Source organism: Haemorhous mexicanus, chromosome 31, assembly GCF_027477595.1.
Source record: "Haemorhous mexicanus isolate bHaeMex1 chromosome 31, bHaeMex1.pri, whole genome shotgun sequence".
NCBI lineage: Eukaryota > Metazoa > Chordata > Aves > Passeriformes > Fringillidae > Haemorhous > Haemorhous mexicanus.
In genome coordinates this window covers 3,643,579-3,664,840 of record NC_082371.1, presented here as the reverse complement: position 1 = coordinate 3,664,840, position 21,262 = coordinate 3,643,579, and the positions used below count along the sequence as shown (strand labels likewise).

At 64.8% G+C, this 21,262-nt stretch overlaps 2 protein-coding genes across 2 annotated transcripts in view; both read left to right on the top strand.

Moving 5' to 3' along the window:
• Window positions 1-359: 359 nt before the first annotated feature.
• NPR1 (natriuretic peptide receptor 1) lies at window positions 360-19,046 on the top strand. Its single transcript, XM_059870961.1, has 21 exons — window positions 360-1,050; window positions 4,542-4,741; window positions 5,428-5,541; window positions 6,586-6,721; window positions 7,288-7,379; window positions 7,483-7,618; window positions 7,708-7,792; window positions 7,871-7,991; window positions 8,859-8,933; window positions 9,029-9,106; window positions 9,188-9,292; window positions 9,797-9,868; window positions 10,682-10,841; window positions 10,929-11,084; window positions 12,509-12,677; window positions 13,225-13,371; window positions 13,444-13,636; window positions 15,139-15,313; window positions 16,511-16,609; window positions 17,641-17,732; window positions 18,809-19,046. The coding sequence occupies exons 1-21, from the start codon at window positions 360-362 to the stop codon at window positions 18,869-18,871; spliced, it is 3,159 nt and encodes a 1,052-aa protein (XP_059726944.1). The 3' UTR covers window positions 18,872-19,046.
• Window positions 19,047-19,843: 797 nt separating this feature from the next.
• INTS3 (integrator complex subunit 3) overlaps window positions 19,844-21,262 on the top strand; it is a 46,232-nt gene continuing 44,813 nt past the window's right edge. Inside the window, exon 1 of the mRNA XM_059870900.1 lies at window positions 19,844-20,173. Coding sequence (XP_059726883.1) covers window positions 20,084-20,173 — 90 coding nt within the window. The 5' untranslated portion in view covers window positions 19,844-20,083. The remainder of the gene's footprint in view (window positions 20,174-21,262) is intronic.

Sequence of the window (21,262 nt, the reverse complement as noted above, 5' to 3'; positions counted from 1 at the left end):
AGCTGCGTGGGGACAGCGTGGGCTCCGCGGGTCGGGATGTCCCCGCACCCTAACGAGTTTCTCGGGTCTCAGCGCCCCACGCGTGACCGGGTCAGCAGCGGCACTTGGGTGGCGGCGACCGCCCAGAGCGGAGGGGTCAGATCCCGTCCCACCGCCCCACGGGTGGGAACGTCCCCACCCACCGGCGGGCGGCCCCATCCGCCGCCCATCCCGGCTGGAATGCCGCGGGGGGAGCGGGCAGGAAGGAGTTAAGCTCGGTGTGGATGATAACGGCCCTTTGTGTCACCAGTGGGGGGGGCGAGCAAGGGCTCAGCCCCGCCGCGGGGCGGGGGGGGGAAGCCACTCTCCGTCCGTGGGCGATGCTGGCGGTGCTGGCCCCGCTCCTGGCCCCGCTGCTGGCCCCGCTCCCGGCCGCGGGGGCGGCCCCGGCCCCGCTGACCCTCGCCGTGGTGCTGCCCCGGCGCAACCTCACCTACCCGTGGGCTTGGCCGCGCGTGGGACCCGCCGTGAGCTTGGCCGCGGCCGCCGTGAATTCCCGGCGGGATCTGCTGCCCGGCTTCACCCTGGGCTGGGTGTTCGGCGACAGCGAGGATCGCCACGGGGTCTGCTCGGAAATGGCCGCGCAGCTGGTGGCCGTGGACCTGTGGCTCGCCCATCACCCCGCGGCGTTCCTGGGGCCGGGCTGCGTCTACTCGGCCGCTCCGGTGGCCCGGTTCACCGGGCACTGGCAGCTGCCGCTGGTCACGGCGGGGGCCGAGGCGCACGGCTTCGACGACAAGAGCGAGGAGTACGGCTTGACCACCCGCGCCGGCCCCAGCTACCGCAAACTGGGCGAACTGGGAGTGCAGCTGCACCGGCGCTTCAACTGGACGCGGCGGGCGCTGCTGGTGTACCAAGACGAGCCGGCGGGCGACCGGCCCTACTACTTCGCCGCCGAGGGTCTGTACGTGCAGCTGCCCACCCTGCGCAACCTCACGGTCATGGACGTGGTGTTCCGCGACGGCGGCAACTTCTCCTTCATCATCCAGGAGATCAAGGCGAAGGGGCGCGGTGAGTGCCGGGGAACCGGGACGGGGCCGGCGGGGCGGGGGGACGGGGACAGGGCGGTGCGCGGCCCCACACGGGAGGGCACAGCCCTTAGAGGAGTGCCCAGCCCCACAGAGCAGTGCCCAGCCCCACAGTGGAGTGCCCAGCCCCACAGTGGAGTGCCCAGCCCCACAGGGGTGTGCCCAGCCCCACTGTGGAGTGCCCAGCCCCACTGAGGAGTGCCCAGGCCCTCAGGGCAGTGCCCAGCTCCACATGGCAGTGCCCAGCCCCACTGAGGACTGCCCAACCCCACACGGGAGTGCCCAGCCCCACAGGGCAGTGCCCAGCCCCACAGGGCAGTGCCCAGCCCCACAGGGCAGTGCCCAGCCCCACACGGGAGGGCACAGCCCCACACAGGATGGCACAGCCCCACTGAGGAGTGCCCAGCCCCACACAGGAGTGCCCAGCCCCACAGGGCAGTGCCCAGCCCCACACAGGAGTGCCCAGCCCCACACAGGGCAGTGCCCAGCCCCACTGAGGAGTGCCCAGCCTCACAGGGCAGTGCCCAGCCCCACTGAGGAGTACCCAGCCCTCAGGGCAGTGCCCAGCCCCACTGAGGAGTAAGTACCCAGCCCCACAGGGCAGTGCCCAGCCCCACACCGGTGCCCGTGGGCGTGCCAGGCTTGGCACGCCCGTGCCCGGGTGTTCATGGCCATACATGGCTGTGCCCAACTTTACAGGGGTGTTCACAGCTGGCCACGGCTGTGCCCAGCTGTGCCCAGCTGTGCCCGGCCTCACGGGGGGTTTCACGGGTGTTTGTGGGTGGCAGGCACAGCTGGGCACGGCTGCACGGGGGTGTCTGCAGCTGTGCCCAGCTGTGCACAGCTTCACACCAGCGTGTCGTGGTTATTCACGGCTGTGCTGGGGTTTTCACGGGGGTCTCACGGGTGTTCACAGCTGTGTGTGATTGTACACGGCTGTACACGGCTGTACACGGCTGTACACAGTTGTTCACAGTTGTTCACAGTTGTTCATGGCTGTTCATGGCTGTTCATGGCTGTTCATGGGTGTTCATGGCTGTTCATGGTTGTTCATGGCTGTTCATGGGTGTTCATGGCTCTTCATGGTTGTACACATCTGTTCATGGCTGTTCATGGTTGTTCATGGCTGTTCATGGTTGTTCATGGCTGTTCATGGCTGTTCATGGTAGCACACAGTTGTTCATGGCTGTTTGTGGTTGTTCACAGCTGTGTGTGATTGTACATGGCTGTACACGGCTGTTCATGGCTGTTCGTGGCTGATCATGGTTGTACACAGCTGTTCATAGCTGCTCCTGGCTCTTCGTGGCTGATCATGGTTGTACACAGCTGTTCATGGCTGTTTGTGGTTGTTCATGGCTGTTTGTGGCTGTTCACAGCTGTGTGTGATTGTACACGGCTGTTCACGGCTGTTCACGGCTGTTCATGCCTGTACACCGCTGTTCATGGTTGTTCATGGCTGTTCGTGGCTGTTCACGGCTGTTCACGGCTGTTCACGGCTGTTCACAGCTGTTCATGGCTGTTGGTGGTTGCACACGGCTGTCCATGGCTCTCCATGGTTGTTCATGGCTGTTCATGCCTGTTCGTGGTTGTTCACGGTTGTACACAGTTGTCCATGGCTGTTCATGGCTGTACACGGCTGTTCATGGCTGTTCATGGCTGTTCATGCCTGTACACGGTTTTTCATGGCTGTGCACGGTTTTTCATGTTTGTTCATGCCTGTACATGGCTGTTCATGGCTGTACACAGCTGTTCACGGTTGTTTGTGGTTGTTCATGGTTGTTCACAGTTGTACGTGGTAGCACACAGTTGTTCATGGTTGTTCATGGCTGTTTATGGCTGTTCATGCCTGTACACGGTTGTTCATGGCTGTGCACAGTTTTTCATGGTTGTTCATGCCTGTAGATGGCTGTTCATGACTGTACACACCTGTTCACAGTTGTTCATGGTTGTTCATGGCTGTTCGTGGTTGCACACAGTCATCCATGGCAGCCCACAGTTGTTCATGCCTGTCCATGTTTGTTTGTGCCTGTACACGGTTGTTCATGGTTGTTTATGGTTGTTCACACCTGTCCATGGTTGTTCATGGCTTTTTATGGTTGTTCATGGTTGTCCACAGCTATTCATGGTTTTTTTTAGGTTTTTTTATGGTTGTTCATGGTTGTTCATGGTTGTTCATGCCTGTCCATGGTTTTTTACTGTTGTTCATGGTTGTTTATGGTTGTTCATGGTTGTTTTTGGTTGTTCATGGCTGTTCATGGCTTTTTATGGTTGTTCATGGTTGTCCACAGCTGTTCATGTTTTTTTAGGTTTTTTTTATGGTTGTTCATGGCTGTTTATGGTTTTTTTTATGGTTGTTTTTGGTTGTTTATGGGTTTTTTATGGTTATTCATGGCTGTCCATGGCTGTCCACAGCCGCCCACAGCTGTCCCCCCTTACCCACCTGTCCCCACCCCACCCACGCTACCCCTGCCCCACCCTGACCCTCGGGACCCCCTGGACCCCTCCCCACTCTGTGTCCCCCCCTGTTGTCACCTGTCCCGCTATCCCGGGCTGGCTCTGTCCTGCTCCGTGGCACCGCTCCAGCCCCGGGGGGCACCGGGAGCCCCGGGGGGCACCGGGATCCCGGGGGTGGGCGGTGGGGCTCAGCGCCCCCGGGGGTGGGCAGGGCTGGAGGGGCCGTGGCGGGGCCCCGGGGTCACGGTGTCGCCGGGAATCCATCAGGGCCGCGGGGAGGAGGAAACGGAGTCGGGAAAACAGGAAACCAGCAGCGGCCTGGCGCCCGGGGCAGCGCCGGGCAGGGCACGGGGGGGCCGGCAGCGGGGTCGGGACCCCCGCCCCGGGGGCACCGAAACCGTTCCCGTGGCACGCAACGGCCGGGGGGACCCCCGGGATTGGGGCTGGGGTCTCGGGGCTGTGTCACACAGCAACCGGGGACCCCCAGGATTGGGGCGGGGGTCTCCAGGGGTCTCAGGGCTGTGTCACACGCTAACCGGGACCCCCGGGATTGGGGCGGGGGTCTCGGGGCTGTGTCACACAGCAACCGGGGACCCCCGGGATCGGGGCGGGGGTCTTTAGGAGTGTCCCAGAGGTTTTGGGGGTCTCGGGGCTGTGTCACACAATAACCGGGGATCCCCGGGATTGGGGCGGGGGTCTCAGGGCTGTGTCACACAATAACCGGGGACCCCCGGGATTGGGGCGGGGGTCTCGGGGCTGTGTCACACAATAACCGGGGACCCCCGGGATTGGGGCTGGGGTCTCCAGGGGTCTCGGGGCTGTGTCACACACTAACCGGGGACCCCCGGGATGGGGGCGGGGGTCTCCAGGGGTCTCGGGGCTGTGTCACACACTAACCGGGGACCCCCGGGATGGGGGCGGGGGTCTCGGGGCTGTGTCACACACTAACCGGGGACCCCCGGGATGGGGGCGGGGGTCTCGGGGCTGTCCCCGCTCCACGTCCGTGTGTCCGTCCCGCAGTCGTGTACGTGTGCTGCGCCCCGGACACGCTGCGGGAGCTGATGCTGCAGGCGGAGCGCGCGGGGCTGACGGGCGGCGACTTCGCCTTCTTCTACATCGACACCTTCGGGGCCAGCCTGCAGGGCCAGCGCTTCCCCGAGCCCCGCCGGCCCTGGCTCCGCGGGGACCCGCACGACGCCCGCGCCCGCCGCGCCTTCCAGGTGAGCGGGGTGGGCACGGGGGCGCGGCCAGGTGGGCACGGGGAGGGCGGGGGCACGGCCGGGTGGGCACGGGGAGGGCGGGGGCACGGCCAGGTGGGCACGGGGGGCGGCCGGGTGGGCACGGGAGACTCAGCAAGGTGGGCACAGTGGCTCCAGGTGGGCAGGGACACGCCCAGGTGGGCACGGCACGGCCAGGTGGGGCAGGGACACGGCCAGGTGGTCACAGATGGCCACAGGCAGGCAGGGCAGGTGGGGGCATGGCCAAGTGGGCAGGAGGACACAGCAAGGTGGGCAAGGGGACATGGCCAGGTGGGCACGGCACGCCCAGGTGGGCGGGGACATGGCCAGGTGGGCACAGATGGCCCCAGGCAGGCAGGGCAGGTGGGCAGGGGGACATGGCCAAATGGGTAGGGGGTTACAGCAAGGTGTGCAGGGGGACATAGCCAGGTGGGCACAGATGGCTCCAGGTGGGCAGGGACACGCCGGGTGGGCACAGGGACACGGCCAGGTGGGCACAGATGGCCCCGGGTAGGCAGGGACACGGCCGGGTGGGCACGGGGAACGCAGCAAGGTGGGCACGGATGGCCCCGGGTGGGCAGGGACACGCCCAGGTGGGCACGGCCGGGCAGGTGGGCACGGCCGGGCAGGTGTGCGTGCCCAGGCGCCGCAGCCCTGTCCCCCGGCAGGCTGTCACCATCATCACCTACAAGGAGCCCCAGAACGCCGAGTACCGGCCCTTCCTGCAGCGCCTCAAGGAGGAGGCGCGGGAGCACTTCAACTTCTCCGTGCAGGACGGACTGGTGCGACACCGGGACACCGGGGGGGACACCGGGACACCGGGGCACCGGGAGGGGACACCGGGGGGACACCGGGACACCGGGACACCGGCGGGACACCGGGAGGGAACACCAGGACACCGGGAGGGGACACCGGGACACTGGGGGAGACAACGGGACACCGGGAGGGACACGGGAGCGGCGAGGGGGGCACGGGGTGGAGCTGGGGACTGTGCTGGGGTCCCAGGGTGAGGGAAGAGATGAGAGCCTTGACTGCGTGCTTCTGAAGGATGATTTATAATATAATATAATATAATATAATATAATATAATATAATATAACATAACATAACATAACATAACATAACATAACATAACATAACATAACATAACATAACATAATATAATATAATATAATATAATATAATATAATATAATATAATATATAATATATACAATTCCCCGTCCCCAGATGTTGATTTCCCTGTCCCCAGATGATTTCCCCCTCCCCAGATGTTGATTTCCCCGTCCCCAGATGTTGATTTCCCTGTCCCCAGATGAATTCCCCGTCCCCAGATGTTGATTTCCCCATCGCCAGATGTTGATTTCCCCGTCCCCAGATGATTTCCCCGCCCCCAGATGTTGATTTCCCCGTCCCCAGATGTTGCTTTCCCCGTCCCCAGATGTTGATTTCCCCCTCCCCAGATGTTGATTTCCCCGTCCCCAGATGATTTCCCCGTCCCCAGATGTTGATTTCCCCGTCCCCAGATGTTGATTTCCCCGTCCCCAGATGTTGATTCCCCGCCCCCAGATGTCGATTTCCCCGCCCCCAGATGTCGATTTCCCCGCCCCCAGATGTCGATTTCCCCGTCCCCAGATGTTGCTTTCCCCGTCCCCAGATGTTGCTTTCCCCGCCCCCAGATGTTGATTTCCCTGTCCCCAGATGAATTCCCCGTCCCCAGATGTTGATTTCCCCGTCCCCAGATGATTTCCCCGCCCCCAGATGTCGATTTCCCCGTCCCCAGATGTTGATTTCCCGGCCCCCAGATGTTGATTTCCCCGTCCCCAGGTGAATTTCATCGCCGCCGCCTTCCACGACGGGCTCCTGCTCTACGCCCAGGCGCTCCACGAGACGCTGGAGCGCGGCGGCTCCGTCAGCGACGCCCGGGCCGTCACCCGCCAGATGTGGAACCGCACCTTCCACGGTGAGAGCCGGCCCCGCCCCGGCCCCTCCCGGCCTGTCCCCCCGCCCTGTCCCCTCCCGTCCCCAGCCCGTCCTTGTCCCCAGCCCCGTCCCCCTCCCAGCCCGCTGCCAGTCCCACCGCGCCACTCCCAGGTGAGATTTTGGGGACCTGAGCCCCCTCAGCCCCTCACCCTCCCTCCCCAGGTGTCACCTGCTATTCCCCACCCCCAGCCCCACTCCCAGGTGAGATTTTGGGGACCTGAACCCCCCCGGAGGGTCCCCCCAGCCCCTCCCTCATCCTCCTCAGGTGTCACCTGCCATTCCCCACCCCCAGCCCCACTCCCAGGTGAGATTTTGGGGACCTGAGCCCCCCAGCCCCTCCCTCACCCTCCCCAGGTGTCACCTGCCATTCCCCACCCCCAGCCCCACTCCCAGGTGAGATTTTGGGGATCGAGGCCCCCCCACCCCCATCCCCCTCCCAGCCCGGTGCCTGTCCCACCATTCCCCATCAGCCCCACTCCCAGGTGAGGTTTTGGGGACCTGAGCCCCCCCGGAGGGTCCCCCCAGCCCCTCCCCCACCCTCCCCAGGTGTCACCGGCTTCCTGAAGATCGACGAGCAGGGGGACCGGGAGAGCGACTACTCCCTGTGGGACATGGACCCCGAGCACGGGGAATTCCAGGTGAGCCCCGGCCGGGGGGGGGCAGCCAGGCCCGGGCTGAGTGGGGAGGGGCTCCGGGGGCTCCCCCCCCACCCATTCCTTGCACCCCCTCCCCATCCCAAAGATCGTGGCCAACTACAACGGCACCACCAAGAAGATCCAGATGGTGCCGGGCAGAGAGATCCACTGGCCGGGCAAGGCGGTCCCGCCCGATGTCCCCCCCTGCGGCTTCGAGGGCACCGACCCGCAGTGCCGCAAAGGTGAGGGGGGGGAGGGGAGAGCCCCGAGACCCCCGCCCCACCCCTCCCCCCTCCCCCGGGCCCTGACCGCCCCCTGGTGTCGCCGGCAGCCTCGCTGTCCACGCTGGAGGTGCTGTCGCTCGTGGTCAGCCTGATCCTCATGGCCATCACCGTCACCTCCTTCTTCATCTGCAGGTGAGGGGAGGGGGCTGGCACCGCGGGGAGGGGCGGGGGGCGCGGGCCGGGGTCTCACGGAGCCCCCCGCGGGCGCAGGAAGCTGCAGCTGGAGAAGGAGCTGGCGGCCGAGCTGTGGAGGGTGCGCTGGGAGGACGTGCAGATGAGCAGCCTGGAGAAACACCTGAGGAGCGCCGGCAGCAAGCTCACCCTGTCCCTGGTGGGCACCGGGGGCACCGGGGGCACCGGGGGGAGCAGGGGCACCGGGGGGAGCGGGGGCACCGGGGGGAGCGGGGCTGGGTTCACCCCATGGCCCCCCGTGGGGATCAGAGGTCGGGGTCACCCCCCGGCCCCGCTCGGGGATTGGGGGGACAGAGGGTGTCCCATATCTGTGCTGAGGGATTGGGAATTGGGGTCACCCCACAGCTCGGGGAGTGGGGATTTGGGGATTGGGGTCACCCCACAGCTTGGGGACCGGGATTTTGGGGAATTGGGGTCACCCCACAGCTCAGGGACCAGGATTTTGGGGACCAGGATCACCCCACAGCTCGGGGACCGGGAATTGAGGGGATTGGGATCACCCCACAGCCCTGGGACGGGGATTTTGGGGTCGGGGACAGGGGATTTTGGGGTCGGGGATGGGGGATTTTGGGGCTGGGGTCACCCCACAGCTCAGGGACCGGGGATTTTGGGGTCTGGGGTCACCCCACAGCTCAGGGACCAGGATTTTGGGGAATTGGGGTCACCCCACAGCTCAGGGACCGGGGATTTTGGGGACCAGGATCACCCCACAGCTCAGGGACCGGGGATTTTGGGGACCGGGGTCACCCCACAGCCCTGGGACAGGGGATTTTGGGGTCGGGGATGGGGGATTTTGGGGACTGGGGTCACCCCACTGCTCAGGGACCGGGGATTTTGGGGCTGGGGTCACCCCACTGCTCAGGGACCGGGGATTTTGGGGTCTGGGGTCACCCCACTGCTCAGGGACCGGGGATTTTGGGGATCGGGGCCACCGCACAGCCCCGCTGGGGGTCTCGGGACGGGAGGATCGGCGTCACCCCGGGCTCACCCCCCGCCCCCGGCACAGAGGGGCTCCAACTACGGCTCGCTGATGACGGCCGAGGGGCAGTTCCAGGTGTACGCCAAGACCGCCTATTACAAGGTAGGGGGGCGGGGCAGCAGGGGGGACCCTCCCCCCGCCGTGTCGCCACCCCGGTGTCCCCAGCGCGGTGTCGCCACCCCTCCGTGTCCCCGCAGGGTAACCTGGTGGCCGTGAAGCACTTGAACCGCAAACGCATCGAGCTGACGCGCAAGGTGCTGTTCGAGCTGAAACACGTACGTGGGTGACCCCGGGGGGTGGCCCCGGGCCGGGGGGGACACGGCGGGACCCCCGCCCACCCCCGCTGCCCCCGGCAGATGCGGGACGTGCAGAACGAGCACCTGACGCGGTTCATCGGCGCCTGCACCGACCCGCCCAACATCTGCATCCTGACCGAGTACTGCCCGCGAGGGAGCCTCCAGGTACGGCCGGGACCGGGACGGGGCTGCACCGGGACCGGCACGGGGACGGGACCGAGACCCTCCCGGGGCTGCTCTGGGACCGGGACCGGAACGGGGCTGGGACCGGCACCGGGACGGGACCGAGACCCTCCCGGGGCTGCACCGGGACCGGGATGGGACCGAGACCCTCCCGGAGCTGCACCGGGACCGGGACCCTCCCGGGGCTGCTCTAGGACCGGGACGGGACGGGGCTGGGACTGGACCGGGATGGGACTGCACCGGGACCGGGACGGGACCGAGACCCTCCCGGGGCTGCTCTGGGACCAGGACCCTCCTCGGGCTGCTCTGGGACTGGGATGGGACCGGGACGGGACCGGGACCCTCCCGGGGCTGCACCAGGGTCGGGACTGGGACCGAGACCCTCCCGGAGCTGCTCTGGGACCGGGACCCTCCTCGGGCTGCACCGGGACTGGGATGGGAGCGGGACCCCCGGCCCGGGGCCGCCCCTCACCCCCGTGTCCCCAGGACATCCTGGAGAACGAGAGCATCACCCTGGACTGGATGTTCCGCTACTCCCTCACCAACGACATCGTCAAGGTAGCGGTGATGTGGCCAGGGGGTCCCCCACCCCACAGGGGTCCCCACCCCACAGGGGTCCCCACCCCACAGATCTCCCCCATCCCACAGGAATCCCCCATCCCACAAGGTCCCCCATCCCACAAGGTCCCCCATCCCATAGAAATCCCACAGATCTCCCCCACCCCACACGGGTCCCCATCCCACAAGGATCCCCCGCCCCACAGGTTTCCCCCACCCCAAGGACATCCCCCACCCCACAGGAACCCCCATCCCACAGGGATCCCCATCCCATAGAAATCCCCCTTTCCACAGGAATCCTCCATCCTACAGGGGTCCCTCATCCCATAGAAATCCCATATCCCACAAGGATCCCATATCCCACAGGGATCCCCCATCCCACAGGAACCCCCACCCCACAGGGGTCCTACATCCCACAGGAACCCCCACCCCACAGGGGTCCTACATCCCACAGGAACCCCCCACCCCACAGGGGTCCTACATCCCACAGGAACCCCCACCCCACAGGGGTCCTACATCCCACAGGAACCCCCACCCCACAGGGGTCCTACATCCCACAGGAACCCCCACCCCACAGGGGTCCTACATCCCACAGGAACCCCCCACCCCACAGGGGTCCTACATCCCACAGGAACCCCCACCCCACAGGGGTCCTACATCCCACAGGAACCCCCACCCCACAGGGGTCCTACATCCCACAGGAACCCCCACCCCACATCCCTCCCCCACCCCACAGATCTCCCCCACCCCACATCCCTCCCCCACCCCCCGGGGGTCTCCAGCCGTGCCCGAGCCCCCTCTGCCCCCTCGCAGGGGATGCAATTCCTGCACAACGGCGTCATCGTGTCCCACGGCAACCTCAAGTCCTCCAACTGCGTGGTGGACTCGCGCTTCGTGCTCAAGATCACCGACTACGGCCTGGAGAGCTTCCGCGTGCCGCCCGACGGCGACGACACCCACGTGCTCTTCGCCAGTGAGACCCCGCCGCGTCCCCCTCCCCCGGTGTCCCCTGAGTGTCCCCCGAGTGTCCCCCGGGCTGACCGGGTCCCCGGTGCCGCAGAGAAGCTGTGGACGGCGCCGGAGCTGCTGCGCATGGAGGAGCCGCCGGCGCGGGGCACGCAGAAGGGCGACGTCTACAGCTTCGGCATCATCCTGCAGGAGATCGCGCTGCGCAGCGGCGTCTTCTACGTGGAGGGCGTGGAGCTCAGCCCCAAAGGTCAGCGGGGACGCGGGGGGACGCGCAGGGGACCTGCTGGGGGGGGGGTGGGGTCGGGAGGTGTTCGTGGGTGAGTGGAGCCATTGATCCATTCTTGGGTGGGGTCATGGGTGGTTGGAACCATTGATGGTTCTTGGGTGAGCCATTGATCCATTCTTGGGTGAGCCATTGATCCATTCTTGGATGTGTCCATGGGTGGTTGGATCCATTAATGGGTTCTTGGATGATCCATTGATCCATTCTTGGGTGTGGTCATGGGTGGTTGGAACCATTGATGGGTTCTTGGGTGGTCCATTGATCCATTCTTGGGTGATCCATTGATCCATTCTTGGGTGATCCATTGATCCATTCTTGGGTGATCCATTGATCCATTCTTGGGTGATCCATTGATCCGTTCTTGGGTGAGCCATTGATCCGTTCTTGGATGCATTCATGGGTGGTTGGAACCATTGATGGGTTCTTGGATGATCCATTGATCCATTCTTGGATGATCCATTGATCCATTCTTGGATGTTCTGATGGGTGCTTGGAACCATTGATGGGTTCTTGGATGATCCATTGATCCATTCTTGGATGAATCATTGATCCATTCTTGGGTGAGCCATTGATCCATTCTTGGATGATCCATTGATCCATTCTTGGGTGATCCATTGATCCATTCTTGGGTGAGCCGTTGATCCATTCTTGGACGTTCTGATGGGTTCTTGGATGATCCATGGATGGGTTGGAACCATTGATGGGTTCTTGGATGATCCATTGATCCGTTCTTGGATGATCCATTGATCCGTTCTTGGGTGATCCATTGATCCATTCTTGGATGATCCATGGATGGGTTGGAACCATTGATGGGTTCTTGGACCTGGTGATGGATGGTTGGACCCGGTGATGAGTCCTTGGACCTGGTGATGCCTTCCTGGACCCACGGATGGGTTGTTGGACTCACCAATGGATGGTTGGACCTGCTGATGGGTTCTGGGACCTTCTGATGAGTTCTTGGACTGGCCAATGAGTTCTTGGACTGGCCAATGGGTTCTTGGACCCACAGATGGGTTTTTGGACCCATTGATGGGTTCTGGGACCTTCTGATGAGTTACTGGACTGGCCAATGGGTTTTTGGACCCACGGATGGGTTCTGGGACCTTCTGATGGGTTTTTGGACCCACTGATGGGTTCTGGGACCTTCTGATGAGTTACTGGACTGGCCAATGGGTTTTTGGACCCACCGATGAGTTCTTGAACCCGTTGATGGGTTCTTGGACCCGTTGATGGGTTCTGGGTCCTTCTGATGGGTTCTGGGACCCTCTGATGGGTTCTGGGTCCTTCTGATGGGTTCTGGGGCCTTCTGATGGGTTACTGGAGTGGCCAGTGGGTGTTTGGACCCCCGGCTGGTGAGCCCTGGGGGGTGACGGTGCCCGTCCCCGCAGAGATCATCGAGCGGGTGAAGAGCGGGGAGCGGCCCAGCTTCCGGCCCTCGGCCAACGTCGGCTGCCACCTGGAGGAGCTGGGGCAGCTGATGCAGCACTGCTGGGCCGAGGACGTCCTGGAGCACCCCGACTTCAACCAGATCAAGGTCCAGCTCCGCAAGTTCAACAGGTGCCACCATGGACCCCCGCCCACGGGCCCGGGGTGACCCCAAGGAAGGGTCCCTGGGTGAGGGGTGACCCCAAGGAAAGGGTCCCCACATGAGAGGTGACATCCAGAGAGGGTCCCTGGGTGAGGGGTGACATCCAGAGAGGGTCCCTGGGTGAGGGGTGACATCCAGAGAGGGTCCCTGGGTGAGGGGTGACATCCAGAGAGGGTCTCTGAGTGGGTGGTGACTCCAAGGAAGGGTCCCCACGTGAGAGGTGACCCCCGAAAAGGGTCCCCAGGTGGGAGGTGACCCTCAAAAAGGGTCCCCAGGTGGGAGGTGACCCCGAAAAGAGTCCCCAGGTGGGAGGTGACCCCTGAAAAGAGTCCCCAGTTGGGAGGTGACCCCTGAAAAGGGTACCCAGGTGGGAGGTGACCCTCAGAAAGGATCGCCAGGTGGGAGGTGACACCCAAAAAGGATCGCCAGGTGGGAGGTGACCCCTGAAAAGGGTCCCCAGGTGGGAGGTGACCCCCAAAAAGGGTCCCCAGGTGGGAGGTGACCCCGTTCCCGCAGGGAGAGCAGCACCAACATCCTGGACAACCTCCTGTCCCGCATGGAGCAATACGCCAACAACCTGGAGGAGCTGGTGGAGGAGCGCACCCAGGCCTACCTGGAGGAGAAGCGCAAGGCCGAGGCTCTGCTCTACCAGATCCTGCCCCAGTGAGCTCCGGGAGGGTCCCGGGGGGCGCCGGGGGGCCGTGCCCGCCCTGACCCCCCCGTGCTGTCCCCCAGTTCGGTGGCAGAGCAGCTCAAGAGGGGCGAGACGGTGCAGGCGGAGGCGTTCGACAGCGTCACCATCTACTTCAGCGACATCGTGGGCTTCACGGCGCTGTCGGCCCAGAGCACGCCCATGCAGGTGGTGACGCTGCTCAACGACCTCTACACCTGCTTCGACGCCATCATCGACAACTTCGACGTCTACAAGGTGAGGGGGACACCTGGGGGACGCCTTGGGGGGGTTAGGGACAGGGAGGGGACGGGCGGGGATGTGTGGGGATGTGTTGGGCACGTCCCCCCCCCCCGTGGGTGTCACGGGGTTCCAGGATCGGGAAAATGGCAGGAATGCCAGAATCCCAGAATTCCAGAATTGGGGAATCCCAGAAGCCCAAAATTCCAGAGTCAGGGAATCCCAGAATCCCAAAATTCCAGAATCCCAAAATTCCAGAATCCCAAAATTCCAGAATCAGGGACTCCCAGAATCCCAAAATTCCAGAGTCAGGGAATCCCAGAATCCCAAAATTCCAGAATCCCAAAATTCCAGAGTCAGGGAATCCCAGAATCCCAAAATTCCAGAATCCCAAAATTCCAGAATCAGGGACTCCCAAAATCCCAGAATTGGGGAATCCCAGAATCCCAAAATTCCAGAATCAGGGAATCCCAGAATCCCAAAATCCCAGAATTGGGGAATCCCAGAATCCCAAAATCCCAGAATTGGGGAATCCCACAATCCCAAAATCCCAGAATTGGGGAATCCCAGAATCCCAAAATCCCAGAATCGGGGAATCCCAGAATCCCAAAATCCCAGAATTGGGGAATCCCACAATCCCAAAATTCCAGGATCACTGCCCAACCTGTGCCCTGCCCCCGGTGCCACCTCCAGGTGTTCCCGGGACACCCCCGGGGCTGGTGTCCCTCCCATCCCGGGGCCGTTCCCGGTGGAATTCCCAGGGCTGTTCCCGGTGGAATTCCCGGGGCTGTTCCCGGTGGAATTCCTGGGGCTGTTCCCTGGAGAATTCCCGGGGCTGGTCCCTTCCCTCCCGGGGTTGGTCCCCGCAGAATTCCCGGGGCCGTTCCCCACAGAATTCCCGGTGCTGGTCCTTTCCCGGGGCCGTTCCCCGCGGAATTCCCGGGGCTGTTCTCTCCCCTCCCCTCCCACCCCGGGGCCATTCCCGGTGGAATTCCCGGGGCCTTTCCCCGCGGAATTCCCGGGGCTGGTCCTTCCCCTCCCATCCCGGGAGCAGAATTCCCGGGGCTGGTCTCTCCCCTCCCATCCCACCCCGGGGCCGTTCCCGGCGGAATTCCCGGGGCTGGTCTCTCCCATCCCGGGAGCAGAATTCCCGGGGCTGTTCTCTCCCCTCCCATCCCACCCCGGGGCCGTTCCCTGCGGAATTCCCGGGGCCGTTCCCGGCGGAATTCCCGGGACTGGTCCCTCCCATCCCGGGAGCGGAATTCCCGGGGCTGTTCTCTCCCCTCCCATCCCACCCCGGGGCCGTTCCCGGTGGAATTCCCGGGACTGGTCCCTCCCATCCCGGGAGCGGAATTCCCGGGGCTGTTCTCTCCCCTCCCATCCCATCCCGGGACCGTTCCCGGTGGAATTCCCGGGGCCGTTCCCAGCGGAATTCCCGGGGCTGGTCTCTCCCCTCCCATCCCACCCCGGGGCCGTTCCCGGCGGAATTCCCGGGATTCCCGGTGCTCCTCCCGCCGCAGGTGGAGACCATCGGCGACGCCTACATGGTGGTGTCGGGGCTGCCGGTGCGCAACGGGAAGCTGCACGCGCGGGAGGTGGCGCGGATGGCGCTGGCCCTGCTGGACGCCGTGCGCTCCTTCCGCATCCGCCACCGGCCGCAGCAGCAGCTGGAGCTGCGCATCGGCATCCACACCGGTGGGAACGGGAACGGGAACGGGGACGGGAACGGGGACGGGAACGGGGATGGGGATGGGCATCCACACCGGTGGGAACGGGAACGGGGACGGGAACGGGAAATGGGGATGGGAACGGGGACGGGAACGGGAACGGGAACGGGGATGGGAACGGGAATGGGGATGGGCATCCACACCGGTGGGAACAGGAATGGGAACGGGAACGGGAACGGGAACGGGAACGGGGATGGGGATGGGCATCCACACCGGTGGGAACGGGGACGGGAACGGGGACGGGGACGGGAACGGGAACGGGAACGGGAACGGGAACGGGGATGGGCATCCACACCGGTGGGAACGGGGACGGGAACGGGAACGGGGACGGGGATGGGAACGGGAACGGGAATGGGGATGGGGATGGGCATCCACACCGGTGGGAACGGGAACGGGAACGGGAACGGGAACGGGAACGGGAACGGGAACGGGAAATGGGGATGGGCATCCACACCGGTGGGAACGGGAACGGGAACGGGAATGGGGATGGGAACGGGGATGGGGATGGGCATCCACACTGGTGGGAACGGGAACGGGAACGGGAACGGGAACGGGAACGGGGATGGGCATCCACACCGGTGGGAACGGGAACGGGAACGGGACGGGGATGGGCATCCACACCGGTGGGAACGGGGACGGGAACGGGAACGGGAACGGGGATGGGGATGGGCATCCACACCGGTGGGAACGGGAACGGGGATGGGCATCCACACCGGTGGGAACGGGAACGGGAACGGGAACGGGAACGGGAACGGGGATGGGGATGGGAACGGGGATGGGCATCCACACCGGTGGGAACGGGAACGGGAACGGGAACGGGAACGGGAACGGGGATGGGGATGGGAACGGGGATGGGCATCCACACCGGTGGGAACGGGAACGGGAACGGGAACGGGAACGGGAACGGGAACGGGGATGGGGATGGGCATCCACACCGGTGGGAACGGGGACGGGAACGGGAACGGGGATGGGGATGGGAACGGGGATGGGCATCGGCATCCACACCGGTGGGAACGGGAACGGGAACGGGAACGGGAACAGGGTGCCATCAGTGCCATCTCAGAGGGCAGCGGTGGCCCCGGGGTGGCCCAGGGGTGGCCCAGGGGTGGCCCAGGAGGGCAGTGCCATCTCAGAGGGCCCCGGGGTGACAGCCAGGCGTCCCCAGGCCCGGTGTGTGCGGGCGTGGTGGGGCTGAAGATGCCGCGGTACTGCCTGTTCGGGGACACCGTGAACACGGCCTCGCGCATGGAGTCCAACGGAGAGGGTGAGCGCCGTGGGGACACACGGGGACACCGTGGGGACAGACTGGGACACCATGGGGACACCACGGGGACAGACTGGGGACAGCCTGGGGACAGCCTGGGACACCACGGGGACAGACTGGGACACACGGGGACACCACGGGGACAGACTGGGACACCATGGGGACACCACCAGGACACCACCAGAACACCACGGGGACACCACAGGGACAGACTGGGACACCATGGGACACCACGGGGACACCATGGGGGCACCACGGAGACACCACAGGACAGACTGGGACACCACGGGGACAGACTGGGACACCATGGGACACCACGGGGACACCATGGAGACACCATAGGACAGACTGGGGACAGCCTGGGACACCCTGGGGACAGCCTGGGGACACCTCGGGGACACCTCAGGGACACCATGGGACACCACGGGGACACCATGGGGACACCATGGGGACACCATGGGGACACCATGGGGACACCACGGGGACAGATTGGGGACAGCCTGGGACACCACGGGGACAGCCTGGGGACACCATGGGGACACGCTGGGGACAGACTGGGACACCACGGGGACACCATGGGACAGACTGGGACACCATGGGGACACCATGGGGACAGCCTGGGACACCACGGGGACACCACGGGGACAGACTGGGGACAGCCTGGGACACCACGGGGACAGCCTGGGGACACCACGGGGACACGCTGGGGACAGACTGGGACACCACGGGGACACCACGGGACAGACTGGGACACCACGGGGACACCATGGTGACACCATGGGACACCATGGGACACCACGGGGACACTGTGGGACACCATGGGGACAGACTGGGACACCATGGGGACAGACTGGGACACCATGGGGACACCACGGGGACACCCTGGGGACACTGTGGGGACACCGTGGGGATGGCCCTGGGACAGCCTGGGGATGGCCCAGGGACAGCCTGGGGACACCGTGGGGACACCATGGGACAGCCTGGGGACACTGTGGGGACAGCCCGGGGTGCTGAGGGTGCCACCCCCCCAGCCCTGAAGATCCACATCTCGGGGGTCACCAAGGCCGTGCTGGAGGAGTTCGGCTGCTTCGAGCTGGAGCTGCGGGGGGACGTGGAGATGAAGGTGAGACCTGAGCCCCCCAAAACTGCCCTGAGCCCCCCAAAACTGCCCTGAGCCCCCCCAAACTGCCCTGAGCCCCCCCAAACTGCCCTGACACCCCCAAACTGCCCTGAGCCCCCCAAAACTGCCCTGAGCCCCCAAAACTGCCCTGAGCCCCCCCAAACTGCCCTGAGCCCCCCAAACTGCCCTGAGCCCCCCCAAACTGCCCTGAGCCCCCCCAAACTGCCCTGAGCCCCCCAAAACTGCCCTGACACCCCCCCAGAACTGCCCTGAGCCCCCCAAACTGCCCTGAGCCCCCCAAACTGCCCTGAGCCCCCAAAACTGCCCTGAGCCCCCCCAAACTGCCCTGACACCCCCCCAGAACTGCCCTGACCCCCCCAAAACTGCCCTGACCCCCCCCAAACTGCCCTGAGCCCCCCCAGAACTGCCCTGAGCCCCCAAAACTGCCCTGAGCCCCCCAAAACTGCCCTGAGCCCCCCCAAAACTGCCCTGAGCCCCCCAAAACTGCCCTGATACCCTCAGAACTGCCCTGAGCCCCCCCCAGAACTGCCCTGAGCCCCCCCAAACTGCCCTGAGCCCCCCCCAAACTGCCCTGAGCCCCCCAAAACTGCCCTGAGCCCCCCCAAAACTGCCCTGAGCCCCCCCAAACTGCCCTGAGCCCCCCCAAAACTGCCCTGACCCCCCAAAACTGCCCTGAGCCCCCAAAACTGCCCTGAGCCCCCCCAAAACTGCCCTGAGCCCCCCCAAAACTGCCCTGAGCCCCCCCTTAAAACTACCCCAATACCCCCAAATTGCCCCAACCCCCCCCTCAAACTGCCCCAATCCCCCCCCAGTGCCACCCCAGTGGGGAACCCCCTGCACCCCAAACCCCGGGGTACCCCCAGACCCTCCCCCAAACCCCAGGGTACCCCCAGACCCTCCCCCTGCACCCCAAACCCCGGGGTCCCCCCAAATCCCCCCCATCCCCCAAACCCCGGGGGTACCCCCAGACCCTCCCCCACACCCCGGGGTACCCCCAGACCCTCCCCCACACCCCGGGGTCCCCCCCAAACTCGGGGGTCCCCCCAAATCCCCCCCAGGGCAAAGGCAAGCTCAGGACCTACTGGCTGCTGGGGGAGCGCGGGAGCGGCACCCGGGGGTGACCCCCCCCCCCCCCCCCCAAAATCTGCACCCCAAAATCGGCCCCCGGAGCCCTCGGGGGCACCGGGACCACGGACCGGGGGGGGCTGGGGGCACCCCCGGGGGCACCGGGAGGGGACACGGGGGTCCCCCCAGCCCGGGGGGGGGCACTTTTGTAATAAAGCTGCTGCGGACGCACCCGGGGGTCTCCGTGCGGGGGTCCCGGAGGGGCTGCGGGGCTGGGGGGGGGGGGTCCGGGAGGTTTCGGGGTTCCCGGTGGGTCCGGGGAGGTTCCTGGGGGGGTTCCCGGGGGTCCCACGGGGATCCCGGGGGGGTTCCCGAGAGGTTCCTGGGGGTTTCCCGGAGGTCCCGGTGGGTTTCCCGGGGGGTTCCCGGGGGTTCCCGGTGGGTTCGGGGTTCCTGGGGGGTTCCCGGGGGTTCCCGGTGGGTTCGGGGTTCCCGGGGGTCCCGGTGGGTTCCCGGTGCTTTTCCCGGGATGTTCCTGGTGGGTTCGGGATTCCCGGGGGCGTTCCCGTGGAGGTTCCCGTGGGGTTTCTGGAAGGTTCCTGAGGGGTTCCCGGTGATTTTGGGGTTCCCGGTGAGTTTCCCGGGGGTTCCCGCTAATTTTGGGGGTCCCGGAATTCTCGGGGGGTTTCCCGGGGGGGGTTCCCGGGGGGTTTCTGGAAGGTTCTTGAAGGGTTCCCGGTGATTTTGGGGTTCCCGGAGGGTTCCCGGTCCGTTTTTCGGGGGTTCCCGGTGATTTGGGGGTCCCGGGGGTCCCGGGGGTTTCCCGGGGTTTCCCCCGCGCCCGCGGGTGGGCGGAGCCTCCTCATGGCACAAACCCCGCCCCCTCCTCCCCATTGGCCAAGCCGCCGTTATGCACCGCCCCTCAAGCACCGCCCCTCCAGCTGTCATTCACAGCCATTCCTCTGCTCCCATTGGCCAGCGGAGGAGGGAGGGGCGGGACTTCCTCCCGCGCGGCGCTTCCGCTTCCGGCCGAGCGCCTCCGTCGCTCTCCGGTAACTTCCGGTCTCCGCCGCCTCCCCCGGCCCGTCCGCAGCGGGGACCGGCCCGACCCGGGAGCCCCGCAGCGGCTCCGAGACCCGCACCGGGCCCGGCACCGCCGCACCGGAACCGCACCGGAACCCCCGCGGTGCCCCCGGGGCCGCTCCCGCCGCCGTTCCCCCCACCGGGGACCCTCAGCGGCCGCCGCCTCCCGCCGCCCGTCCCGGGCCATGGAGCTCGCCAAGGGCAAGGCGGGGGCGGCGGCGGCCGGGAAGCTGCTGGTGAGCTCGCTGCTGGACTCCAAGGATGAGCTGGAGGAGGTGAGGGGGACACCGGGACACACCGGGACACACCGGGATACCGGGACACACCGGGCTGGGGGCGGGGCCGGGCCGGTTCCGGGATGCTCCTGGCCCAAAATTTCCCCAAATCCCCTCCAGATGTGCCCCAGCCTTCCCGAGATCTGGGATGCTCCTGGTCCCAATTCCCCCAAATTCCCCCAAAATTTCCCCCAAATTCCCTGGATTTTCCCCCAGCCCAGCTTTGGGATGTCCCGGGACATTTTTAGGGGACAAAATTCCTTTCTTGGCCATTCTGGGAGCAATTTCTCCCATTTCCCCTCCTTTCCCCCCCGTTTTTTACCTATTTTTCTCTCATTTTCACCGTTTTTCCCATTTTCCCCCCGTTTCTCCCCGTTTTCTCTCAATTTTCCCCGTTTTTCCCCCATTTTTCCCGTTTTCCCCCCATTTCCCCCCCGTTTCTCCCCATTTTCTCTCATTTCTCCCCATTTCTCCCCATTTTTCCCATTTTCCCCCCGTTTCTCCCCGTTTTCTCTCATTTCTCCCTGTTTTTCCCGTTTCCCCCCCGTTTCTCCCCATTTTCCCCCCATTTTCCTCGTTTTTCCCCATTTCTCCCCGTTTTTCCCCCATTTTTTCCCCATTTTCTCTCATTTCTCCCTATTTTTCCCATTTCTCCCCCCATTTCTCCCCATTTTCCCCCATTTTTCCCATATTTCCCCGTTTCTCCCTATTCCCCCCCGTTTCTCCCCCCGTTTTCCCCGTTTTTTCCCGTTTTCCCCCCCGTCTCTCCCTGTTTTCTCTCATTTCTCCCCATTTCCCCCCATTTCTCCCCCCGTTTTTCCCATTTTTCCCGTTTTTTCCCCCCATTTCTCCCCATTTTCTCTCATTTCTCCCCATTTCCCCCCCGTTTCTCCCCGTTTCTCCCCGTTTTCCCCCGTTTTTCCCGTTTTTTCCCCGTTTCTCTCCCCGTTTCTCCCCATTTTCTCTCATTTTTCCCGTTTCTCCCCCCATTTCTCTCATTTTCCCGTTTTCCCCCGTTTCTCCCCCCATTTCTCCCCCGTTTCTCCCCATTTCTCCCCCCCCTTTTTCCCGTTTTCCCCGTTTCTCCCC